Genomic DNA, 12,945 nt, shown 5'->3' on the forward strand with positions numbered 1-12,945 from the left:
CCAAAAGATCTGAAATCGGCAAACTCTGGGATGTTCAAAATTCTGATCCAAATTTTGCTGCTTGGGGCTGCCTTCTCTTAAGATACTGAGGTGATCGTTCTGAAACAAGGCTTTAAAAGCCGAATACAGTTTATTTCCAGGAGCACTTGGTGCCTTTAGCCCTCTCAAGCTTTAAAGAGTTTCCGTAAGTTTAATGCTTATATTGTGTAATAAATCAAAGATAAACAGTCACCTGGCACGACATCCTACCTGATCACCGCAAGCTTGTTAAAACAAGGTAGAAGTTGTTTTACTCCATAGTCATTGATATTATTGTTGTCTAGATCCAGACCCAGATGCTTCTGAAAGTGCTGCATCACAAAGGATATGGCGCTGCAGTCCGACGAATAGGCATTGCAATAGGTGAGTTTGATGTAGTTGGCCCTCATGCCCCTGACAGTCAGCTTGGCTAGTTTTTCACTTTGAGTCTCATAAATGCACCTCAGCATCCAAACAAAATTGGGCATGACCTGAATCTGTTTATAACCCTTAAGTTTTGCCCGCATCAGGCTCTGCAATTGAAATTTCATGCTTTCCAAGAGATATGTGATGAGCGCATTTCTTTTCCTCTTAATGGCTGCAGGTGAAACTAAATGTCTGAGGAGCTTCTCCTTGTCTTTGGAAAGCAGACCACAGAGGAAAAGATTGGTGAAGTGAAAATGTTCTTTATTTCGGAAAGGATCTTCTCCTATAGAGCGTTTGTGCAACCAGGAAATAGGGAAACAAGTAGACTGGGCAGTCTCAGTGGAAGAGCACTCTGCGAAAAACTTCAGTAACTCCTTTGTACCCAATTTCTCTTCAGTAACTAGGAACAAAGCTGTGAAAAAAGACTGCAGGGTCAAGTGCAAGAACTCATAGGAGGACTGGTCTCCATAGCCACCACAGTCATGAACCGTTCTGAGGAATCCCAGGTGCAAATCCTGCTCTGACATGTTCAAGGATGTGACTTCCTCCTGGTCAAAGATAAAGAGAGACTTCTCCATCCCCATGTGTGCTATTTTACCCAAAGAGAACAGAGTTTCCTTTTTTGACCTGAATGTCTCCACTTGGCTCCTGGTGTTCTTCTTCAGCAAATTTGTTTTCAGAGTTCGGTTCAAGTGAACTTCAGTCATGAGCAAAAAAACATCTGAGAGTGTAACTGAGTAGTTTGGAAGCTCAAGACTGTCAAACATGGAATGGAAGAGTTCAAAGCATTTAAAGATAATCCAACAAAACAAAGGCACCGAACACAAACTGCAGAGACTGGGGTTTGCTTCCAGCTGGTTCGACATCAATACCCGACACTCCTCGTCTCTGAAGAATTTCTTAGTGTATTCCTTCAGGTTATTGCTGGAAAACCCTCGGAGCAGTACTTTCTTCCTAATGATGTTTTGATGGATCTCAGTTCCTGTCCTTGCTGTCAGAACTTTCCTTGATCCTTTAAGAACCTTTCCACTGAGAAGATTCACCAACAGGGCAAGAGGGTGGGTAGGTTCATTGGGTGAGCAGACCTCGGGGATGCTGCTCAGGTCAAAGTCGGAATGGATCTCATCAAAACCATCAAACGTGAAGAGGGCTGTATGAGGGAAGTGCAGGATGTGGCTGAATACCTCCTCGGGGTCCTGGTCTGGGTAACAGTTGTATTTGAACAGGAGATCCTTCAAACAGATGGCTTCATTCTCCTTAAAACAGCTAAACATTCTGCACCTGAACCGGAAGAAAAATTTGGCACCTACAGCCAATTCTCCTCTGGCCCAAAGATTTTGCATCTTTTGCAGCAAAATGGATTTTCCAATACCTGCATCACCAAAGATGTAGATCGTCTCTCCATCTTCATTAATTAACCCAATTCTATCATCAAACAGATCTTCTAGGCAGCTCACCTTGCCTAGGCTCTCATTGGTATAACTGACCAGCTCGATAAGACTAGCAGCATAGGTTTCCTCCAGCAGCATTTCCTCCTTCTGAGCATACGACATAACAAACTTTGTGTCTCGTGCCAATTCATATTTGAGTTTCTGACGGTACCTGCTGACTAAAGAGAGAATTAATTATTAAAAGAGATTGAATCTAACATAAGGGCTACAGTATATAAAGTCCTGCCATGCTTAGGAACTAAGGAGGAATGACTGGCTATATACAAGCACTTATGCCTGCGGCTCTTAGGTATAGAAGAGTTTTAGGCTACAGCTAACTCCTTCCTATCTTTTATCAAATACATGCTGTCTTGAAGTTGCCTCTTTAGAAACAGGGGGAATGATGAGACTTTTGATATTATACAGTTTCTAGAGAGGCAACATCAGGACCCTCAGAGAGGCTCTTTGGGCTTTTTCAATGACAAGCAGTGTTTCTCTGGAGGGGAAGCAACTTGTAATAGTGAACTTATTTTTTTTCTTTGCATGTGTTCAGCACAAATCTGAGAGGCATTAGCAAAGCTCCTGTTGGGATAAGAAAGATAATTTCTGCTTAGCAACATTTTCCAACTGCATGCTTTATTTTCAGGATAGTCATGAATTGGCTAACAGGTTTGTGTGTGACTTCTCAGTCCAAAGGAACAAACTAAGAGCAGTTATTTTTACAGCATCAGGTATGTTCTACATGCCAAGTTAAAAGATTAGGACTATTGCAAAGATCTGATTGCTAGCTGTTCCTGAGTGCCTTTAGAATTCCTGGCTCATAAATACTTTCCCTGCAGTCTTGAGCTGGTGTAATTACATCTTACAGGCTCAACAGGGCTGTTTTGCCAGTACTTTGATGGGAGGCTGCCTAGGAAGTGGTGCTGGTGATTCAGTTGGAAATTCTCTTCCCTTCCAGTCAGTACTGACCCAGTGGTACAGCACTGTATTAGGGGGCACTGTGTTGCTTGATGCTGCCATCTTTTGGATGAGACATAAAACCTGGGGCCTAAAGACCCCACCACCCTTTCTTCAAAGGTCAGGATGTCCAAGCCATAGACAATTTAGATGGTTATACTCTCCCCTCTAAGTTTCCCTGACAGTTTCAGTTACAGGAGTTGTTCTTAGAGCTGCAGTGTTAGAAGGGCCTGCAAGGGTCATCTAGTCTAACCCTCTGCCAAGATGCAGGATTTGTTGTGTCTAAACCATCCAAGACAGAGGGCGATCCAGCCTCCTTTTGAAAACCTCCAGTGAAGGAGCTTCCACAAGCTCCCTAGGCCCGTCTGTTCCATTGTCCTGCTGTTCTTACAGTTAGGAAGTTTTCCCTGAGATTTAATCTAAATCTGCTATGCTGTAATTTGAACCCATTGCCTCTTGTCCTGCCCTCTGCGGCAAGAGAGAACAACTTTTCTCCATCTTTTTTATGGCAGCCTTTCAAGTATTTGAAGACCACTTTCACATCCCCCCTTAGTCTCCTCTTTTCCAAACTAAACATACCCAGTTCCTTCAGCCTTTGCTCCTATGGCTTGAGTTCCATCCCCTTGATCATCTTTGTCACTCTTCGCTCCTTGCCTATTTGTTAGTTTGTTAATAATCATCATCATCCCAGGCTCTAGGCACCTCAAGATATTAAAAAACAATTTATAGAATAATAAAAATCCTAACCACTGGGCAATGTTCTTGGGTTTTTCATCACAAAGGAGTCTACATTTCAGAAGGGGGGGGGTTAAGGTTAAGAGTCTTGTATTTATACAGTCTGGAAAATGCTTTGGGGTCCTTTGAGATGAAGGGCTGTATAAAAATGTGATATTTTAATTTTAATAATATAACTAAAAATCTGCTGACAGTCACTTTGCCAAAGATAATCACGGAGCAGTTAGTTTGTGCTATGTGTTAAAAACTAATCAATTGGAGGGCTGATCTGAGACTGTGATGCAACACTATTGGATATATAAAAACAAACAAACAAAAAAGTGCTTGAGGTTTAGAAAAATAAAAGCTACATAAACAAAGCAAAATATAAACGTTCAACCAAATCCTTATGACTGTATTCCAATACTGTGGCTGGGCTGCTGTCAGGCTCCATTTAATGCTAAGATATTTCAGCTAGCAGCTGAGTGTTTACATATTAGTTTTCTTTGGCTGCTATAGCACAAACCCTACAGAGTGTATGTTTTTCTTGTTATTTAATGCATAATGGAGATGATCCTAGATACACAGCAAACTGTGTCCTTATCACACTATTACTTGGTTAGATCCTCCTATCTATAAGGGTAATTCAGGAGTCATGGTGGCAACTACTCAAGTTCCACCTACAATCCCAGGACATTTTTGCAAAAACAATTGAAAGTGAAATAGTTAATGTTGATGCTTAAACTGCGGTCATTAGGTTACATGGTTAAAATGAAATCTCTAGTTCACCTGAAAATGCTGATTTGATGTTGTGATACTCTGTACCCCAAAGCAACACCCTGGCACCCCATATTTACCATGGTGATATGATTATGATAGGTTTTGTACAAAGTACGCCTTGTGAGATATCATTTTAAAAGTCTTGATCTGCTGAATATTAAGATCATGTTGGATTGTATGTGCTATCATTGTATGTGAAGTTTTGCTATGTGTGTGTTACTGAAATACGTTGTAAGACTGGAAACACCCAGAACCAGCGTTTCAGGTACAACAATGGAGCAGCCAGACACTGATGATGTCTATTAAGGAGAATCCACACTCAACAGGACTCCCCCAAGAACTGTATATAATGGAGACATCCCAGAGAAAGCACGTAGACAATGGAGACTGCTTGACTCACATCATAGCAAAAGATCTTTCCAACAAGCTGGAAGACGCTACAAAAGGGGGAAGTGACATCCTCACTTGGCCTCTCTCCTCCCACAACTCAACACCTGGAAACAAGTCTGGAGAACAAAGACTTTGAACGGGGAAGGTGGTCCCAGGTTTAAAAGAGGAATCCCAGCCTGTGTATGAAGGAACTCTCTCATTAGGCTGACACACTGCTTGATTCAAATCCTAGCTATCTTATAGAACTCAGATTGTGATTCTACTTTTATTTCTTAGGTGACCAACTTTGATCTGTACACTCACTATTCATAATCACTTAAAATCTATCTTTCTGTAATTAATAAATCTGTTTTATGTTCTACCTAAAACACTGTGTTTTGGATGAAGTGCTTGGGAAATCTGCTCAGTAACAAGAGCTGGTGCATGTCCTCTCCACATTGAGGGAGGGGCAGAGTGGATAATAAACTCACACTGGCCAGGCTTCTAACAAGGGCAAGACAATACAGCTCTGGGTCCTAGACTGGGGAGCTGGGGGGAATTGGCTGGAGCCTCTCTATCGTTGGTGCATGGGTGGCTGGCGAAAGCATTCATGTAACTCAGCTGGGGTTGTCCCTGCCTGTGGATAGCTGTATAAGTGTAGGACCTGGAGAGGTTTGCAGCTTGTCACAGCATCAGTGTGAGAGGGAATCCAGGTTGGTGGGATAGAGGGCTCAGTGGTATCCCAGTTCCAGGATGCACCACAGGGAACCTGTCACAGACGTACCACAGTGTAGCAGTTTCATCTGACTCCCTGGTAAGCTTTTTGAAATGTTTCCCTTTTTCCCCTCCTGGCTTCAGTAAGGTAGCTCTTTCATTAATTTGTTTTAAGTATCTTTTTTTTAAAGTCACCCGTAGCTGATCAGTAAAACCGAATACTTTTAGAGTGAATTAATTTCAAATATTTAAATGGGAGTGATACACATGACAGTTCTGCTTGCAGCGCTATGCGGGGAGGACTATGGTGACTTTAATCCACCTGTATGCCCTCATGATTCTGCCATGCTTTGGGGTCTAAAATGGCCTCCAGCATAACTTACTAGGTAATAGAGGGGGCTGTTCTAAGTTCCAGCAGCCTGGAAGCCTACAGCTGCCCTACACAATGCATTCACCATGGTATTTTCCCTAGCTGGTGCTCCGGTTTCTACAGACCCTGTTGTGACGGTGCCCCCCATAAGGCTTTATGGAAATATGCTTATGAAAGTATATATGACATAACTAGAATATGTTTTATGCTACATATGCCATGTAACATATCTCTGTAAAGGTTATGATCTACTGAATCTATTAATCCTATTTGTATACATGTATCATTTTTGTACTTGAAGTTAGGAATATTGGCTGTGTACTGGCTTGATTTCTAAGTAGCCTTAGTAAAGCATTTGGTCAGATTCTTGAGAAAGGAATGTGCAAATTAACTGCCCAATCAAGAAGCATTTAAGGGACAATGGATCTTGGGAGGCTCCAATCCACATAAGAAGTCTACCTGAGGACGTTCAAGGTAGCAGGTAAGCAATGGCTGCTGCCTGTAAAAACAGAGTCATGCATGGACATGTGACTCCAAAACTCCATCTTGGAGCTGGAGAGAGGAGGGGGTCTCCACCCACAAGAGAAAGTCTATTTAAACCCCTGGGAGACCCCTCCATTTTGGCTTCAGCTGGCTCAAGAGATAGCCTCTCCACCCCCAAGGATACCTGAAAGAAACTGGAACAAAGGACAGTAACTACAGGGGGTGTGAGTGATTGCTGGACCCAGACTAGAAGGAGACTAGTCTGTAAAAGGAAGCTTACTGGGTGAGGTTTTTATCTGTATTCAGTTTTCTTAGACATAGACTTGCATGTTCTATTTTATTTTGCTTGGTAATTCACTTTGTTCTGTCTGCTATTACTTGGAACCACTTAACTCCTACTTTCTGTATTTAATAAAATCACTTTTTACTTATTAATTAACCCAGAGTATGTATTAATACCGGGGGGGGGGAGGGGCGACAAACAGCTGTGCATCTCTCTCTATCAGTGTTATAGAGGGCGAACAATTTATGAGTAAAACGGATTTATTTGGGGTTTAGACCCCATTGGGAGTTGGGCATCTGAGTGTTAAAGACAGGAACACTTCTGTAAGCTGCTTTCAGTTAAGTCTGCAGCTTTGGGACACGTGCTTCAGACCCTGGGTCTGGGTTGGAGCAGACTGGCATGTCTGGCTCAACAGGACAGGGTGCTGGAGTCCCGAGCTGGCAGGGAAAGCAGGGGCAGAAGTAGTCTTGGCACATCAGTTGGCAGTTCCCAAGGGGGTTTCTGTGATCCAACCTGTCACACCTGTATGTTGCCACAGACAGTAGTAGGGGGGATAAAAATCTCACCCCATATTACTCAGACTTCAAACAAGAAACACAATGTAAGGTCTATCCCTGGTTACATATTTTTAAGCTTGATTCCCAAGGCTGGGAAAATCAGAACTAATAGTGAGGCTAATCAATAGATGAAATTAATCCAGTTAATATTAACATACATTTCTCTGGAGACATGTTTTCTACAGAGAATTGACCTGCATATTGGCTCTTACACCTCTTCCTACCTGGATCTGTATTTACAACAGGTTTATTTTGAATATTCTGTGAAGGGTGGAATTCTATTTCATCCAACCAAGGCTGTAGTTCGTAATACGCATCAGAGACTTCTTGCAGGATGTAGATGAAATATTCTGAAACTTCTTCTCCTTTGCTTTGAACCAGATCCAGAATTTTACGAACCTGAAGAAATACCACGTAGAATGTTAGCGATACGTAGGATTGTGTATTGGTTACATTTATGAAATGCTTTGAGATGCTTCAGGATTGGAAATGGGACCCCAATCAAAGCCTAGAATCTACTCTCCCAAGCTGGGATGTCAGAATCTGGATCTGAACCTGAACTATCCCAAAGTCCAGTGTGTTTGGATTCCGGCATTACAAAAAAGCTGGATCTGCAACTCTGATTTGGATCAGAGGTTTTAGTTTGGGCTCATCACTACAGCTATGTACATATACCAGCTATAAAGATAAGGGATACAGGTTGCTCCCTAGGTAGAATGCAAAGGAAATTCCTGGTCTGGGTGGTCACCACAGTCATGCAGGAGATTTCAAATCTTGCCCAATGAAACTAGAGGACTGATTTTTGACCTCCTGGCCTGATCCTCTGATTTCTGAGGCTAAAGTTGCATTATTTAATTTTATATCAGAATCTAGCCTGAATAGCAGCGTGTGGACAGCAGAATGTCTCTCTGGACTTGAATGCAGAACCAAACAAGCACTCTTCCTTCTTTAAGCATAGCAGTTTAACTCTGCAAGGCCACCTCTCCCCACCCATGCTACGGGGGATTGGGTTGGGGGTGAGAGAGCGCGTGTGCGTGCACGCAATGCTGTATGCCCCTCTCATTCAGCAGCCATAGGAGAGTTAATGTCCACACCCACTAGCAAAAAAGTTTGACTCCAGCTAATAGATGGAAGGGGTTAGGTTTGGTGGGTGGATCTAGAGGGCAAGGGCTAGTTTGATTTTTGTACAACCAGCATGTGACAACCTTAGTGCAAGTGTTTCTAGGGAGTACAGCCTTTGCTCTAAGGATACTTCTCTATGGACTGGATTCCATTCCTGCTAGTCACAAGCTCAATTTCTTCAGTAGGCAAAGGACTTCCAAATTCCTTAATCTCTGAGGCAACTTTTCTCTGGCCTCTCATGAGCTAGAGAACCCACAATGCAGGATAGAATACACCAGAGCTCAGCAAAAAAAGGATTTTTAGATATTAAAGACCTTCACCCAATTCCTCTGATCTGGAAATCTGCACCTTCTAGTTCAGGATCTGCAAAAGTGGGGCAATTCTCTTATGACAGAACATCGATAAAACCTACTTGTAAGCCAGCAAACATTCCTCAGACAATCTATTTTTTCCTTCCACCTCAGATATTCAATAAGAAAACTACAAATAGGAGATATTCCATGTGAACAAAGCTTACAGCTACAAATCGTTTCAATTTAAAAAGAAAAGGAACAAAGAATGGAGCCCTAGTAAACATAAATGTGGGTGGTCGCATCAGGAAACAATCTCAGGGGCTGCATTAGCCTCTTCCACAGAGACCCCTTGATAGTGGGGATTCTCCTTCAAGGGAAATCCTGGGGAGGTGGGGCGTAAGAGGGCCCAATGGAACTGCACTGTCAGGAATTGCTGTGGGCACAGAGAGGTAATGGATGCATGGGGTCTCCATGCAGACAGGCCGGGCCTCTTGTAGATGCCAATGAAAACCACAGGGTCTAGGTATGGTCCTGCAGCTCATTCTCCGGGGTCAAACCCTGCTTCTCTGACAAACAATATGGAGTGGGTGGGGTGGGGGGACTCCATGAGAGGATCCTCACTGAATCCTTCCCTTCAAGCTGCCTCCTGTGGGTTTTTCCATCCCCGAGTTTTCAATCACTTCTGGCCCCTTCTGCAGGATTCTCTGTGGGAGATCAGGCAATCTGGCCCAAAAACTGAACTTCCCACTGGTCCTGTGAAGTACGCGTTGCCTCTTCTGAGAGCTCCCCTCTATAGATGACTGACTGTTTTATTACTATATTATACTACTGAACAAAAAAAGAACCCAAGATGATCATACAATGCACCACCGTTCAACTCCCAGCTTTGGCTAGCTACACGGAGTAAGCACCACAGGTACAATGTCCAGTAACCAACAAGAGTTATTATCCTAGGGAAATCTGCACATTGATGAAGCCCAGGACCCTGCCTCTTTTGTCGTTCATTCTCCTCTTGCTGTGACACAAATGTGAAACCTCTAAAGCTCTGTAACTGGTTCATAAGGGAAGTCAGAGTCAGGTATTGTATTAAATCACTGTAACAGGAAAAAATGCCTGGAACATTTTCTCTTGTGGAAGAATTGGAAACCCAAGCAATTTTTGCTAATATTTGCTCCTGGAGACAGAAATCTAAAACCAAAATGTGTCAGGATATCAAGGTTTTTTCCATTTTCATGAAGGAGGATACAGAATGCACTTAGGTCTTTAAAGAGAAGAGTATGTGTAGAAAAAGTGACTACAATTTTAAAATGAACATTTTCCCCCCTTTAAACTAGGACCAACTTATGATCCCTCCTATGTCACAGTGAAATAAACTCTGTTTCCCTCTTAAGTATTTTGCATGGTAACAATGCTCCAAACAGTACAGGTGTGCAATTAAAAATGTGCTCACATCACAGATTTTTTTGTAAATTTATGTTCTTAGAGCTTTTCTTGTAACTGCAAACAAACAGATTTACAGAGATTAATGTATATACTCGATCATAAGTCGGTTCGTTTATAAGCTGACCCCCCCCAAGATGGATAAGTAAAAATGGAAAAAAATTTATAACCCGTTCATAAGCCGACCCTATAATTCAGGGGTCAGCAAACTTTGTCTCCCGGGCCATCAGGATAAGCTGCTGGCGGACCAAGATGGTTTGTTTACCTCAAGTGTCCGCAGGCACGGAGGTAAACCTAAGTAAACAAAGTGTCCTGGCATGCCAGCTGCTTACCCTGACGGGCCGGGACAGCAAGTGGTGGGGAAATATTTTTGGGGGGGGGAGAAACTGGGGGTCAGGGGAGTAACCCCTGTGATCACCCCCCACATGACCCCACACTCTCCCTATCCCATCCCTTCCCACCTTATCTGGGGAGGGCCAGGGGAGGATGTCTCTGGCCTGGCTGGAGCTGCTCCGGCAGGCTGGGCAGCGCAGCCGCAGCCTGCTCCGGTGGGCCAGACCGGGCAGCGCGGCCGCAGCATGTTCCAGCGGGCTGGGCTGGGCGGCACGGCCGCAGTGTGCTCTGGCGCCCGGGTGGCGCAGCCACAGCCTGCTCTGGGGGGCGGGGCCGAGCAGCACGGCTGCAGCCTGCCAGCCCCGGAGCTGCAGCTGCTTCGGAGGCTGGGGGGGAGAGCAGCGTGGCCAGAAGCGGAGAGACAATCCACCTCCCACTAACATCAGTGGAAAGGCTACCATTGACTTCAATGGGAGTTCGTTCAAACCCTAAATGAATACTGGGTCCTGATGGTAAAATGAACAAAATCAGAGTTGGACCAACACTGAGTGCTTCTGAAAGTCCCATCCCACAGGGTTTGCTTTTGTAGTTTGACAATCAAATCCTCAGTTTGTTGGTAACCAGGTAGTCTGTCTACTCCAACCCCACACCCATGCTGTTCACTGCCCAAATACACCAATGATTTTCAGCCCTATATAATGGTCTTGATACATTCATTTATTTTCCATGTCAATCCAGTGCTTGTCAAAGGTGCTGGACTGGCAGCCTTGCTGACTGGTGTTCTCTGGTTATCCACAGAGCAAAGGTAGCAACTGTGTAAACTTCCTTAGATTGCCTCAGCAATGACCCTCCTCATTGGCAGGGTCACTTCTAGGTGTGAGAGAATTGTTCAGTCACCCTACCCATTCAAAGCCTCTATGCTGAGCCTACCCACTAGAGTGCCAACTAGTGGCAGTGATACTTGAGATGGGAACTCAGCCCAGTAGAAACTGGACAGATTATCAAACACAATAGAAGTCTAAAAGATAGTTGAGCTAAAGTTACCAGATACACTTCAACTTGTGGGGTTTTACATGGCTAATAAAAAGTTCAAGCTGGCTAGTGAAATAAGAATATACAGTAATTCCTCACTTAAAGTCATCCCGGTTAACGTTGTTTCGTTGTTACATTGCTGATCAATTAGGGAACATGCTCGTTTAAAGTTGTGCAATGCTCCCTTCTAACGTCGTTTGACAGCCGTCTGCTTTGTCTACTGCTTGCAGAAAGAGCAACCCATTGCATCTAGCTGGTGGGGACTTGGAACCAGGGTGGACCGGCAGCCCTCCTATCAGCTCCTCACTCCCCTAAGTTCCCTGTGCTGCAGCTGCCCAGCAGGCTAGCAACTGCAGCTGTCCCTTCCCCCACTACCATGTGCTGCTCCTGCCCTCTGCCTTGGAGCCGAACCCCGAGACTCCTGCTTGCTGTGCCGGGGTCTGGGGGGGAGGGAAGGAAGAGGGGGGCTAATGTCAGGGTGTCCCCCTCCCCCCTGCTCCTGCATCCCGCTTACCCCATCTTCCATAGAGCAGGGGGGACACGCCAGGGCTCAAGACGGAGGGAGCTTGCAGTAGCTGTGGTCTCAGCAAGCTGATTTAATTAACAAGGCAGTGTACTTAAAGGGGAAATGCGCATATGTCCCTCATTACTGCTGCCTTGTAAAGTGAGAGAGTTAACCCTTGAGGGCTCAGCCAATTGCTAGTTCATCATTTAGCAGTAAGGGAAATATCCCACCCTCTGACTCCTCCACCTCAACCAAGCTTCACAATCATCATCACTGTGTACCAGTATTAAATTGTTTGTTTAAAACTTATAGTGTGTGTGTGTGTGTGTGTGTGTGTGTGTGTGTGTGTGTGTGTGTGTGTGTGTGTGTGTGTGTGTGTGTGTGTGTGTAATATAGTCTTTTGTCTGGTGGAAAAAATTTCCCTGGAACCTAACCCCCTCATTTACATTAATTCTTATGGGGAAATTGGATTCGCTTAACATTGTTTCGCTTAAAATCGCATTTTTCAGGAACATAACTACAAAGTTAAGTGAGGAGTTACTGTACCTTGTCGGCTTGAGTAGGAAACTGTGCAGCAATCTCTGCATCTTCAGTAGAGAAGTATTCATTCTTAATCAAGTTGTCAAACAAACACTGGGTGTTTCGGATTTTGCTGACTAAAAGTTCTCGATGTATTTTCAGCAAGTTAAGGAAGGGTGGAGGACTTGATCCGGAGGGTACTTGCTGGATAATCTCTGTGTTAGCACAAGACTGACCTTCCATTGTTAAGATAGCAAGAGGCTGCTCCTTCTAACATCATCTTTGAGCGACTGGAGATTTGCAGCGTGGAATCGTCATGGAGTTTAATTCAAGTGAAACAAAGATTGTTCTTCACACTATTGGATCTGTGCAGATAACAGTATAGAAGATCTGTTAAAAGAACATTCAACTGTAGAGACTTACTCCTCAAATACCAATCAAACAAAACATTTCCAGTCTTTCAAGAATACAGTTGCTAATCTCATCTTCCAAGAACACTGGTTTCCTACCCCAGCACCTGAACTTACATTGCTCTTGGCAAAGGGTTACCTAATGGTCAAGGCTAACAAAAGCATACACAGCATGCTAGAATAAAGAGTG

General features: G+C 44.0%; 1 protein-coding gene across 1 annotated transcript in view; it reads right to left on the minus strand.

Moving 5' to 3' along the window:
• NOD1 (nucleotide binding oligomerization domain containing 1) overlaps positions 1-12,945 on the minus strand; it is a 50,971-nt gene that overhangs the window by 17,299 nt on the left and 20,727 nt on the right. The window contains exons 2-4 of the mRNA XM_026649358.2: positions 12,373-12,710; positions 7,326-7,500; positions 250-2,053 (exon numbers count right to left, since the gene is read on the minus strand). Coding sequence (XP_026505143.1) covers positions 250-2,053; positions 7,326-7,500; positions 12,373-12,588 — 2,195 coding nt within the window. The 5' untranslated portion in view covers positions 12,589-12,710. The remainder of the gene's footprint in view (positions 1-249; positions 2,054-7,325; positions 7,501-12,372; positions 12,711-12,945) is intronic.

This window comes from Terrapene carolina, unplaced genomic scaffold (genome assembly GCF_002925995.2).
Source record: "Terrapene carolina triunguis isolate 2854851 unplaced genomic scaffold, T_m_triunguis-2.0 Scaffold84, whole genome shotgun sequence".
NCBI classification, from domain to species: domain Eukaryota; kingdom Metazoa; phylum Chordata; order Testudines; family Emydidae; genus Terrapene; species Terrapene triunguis.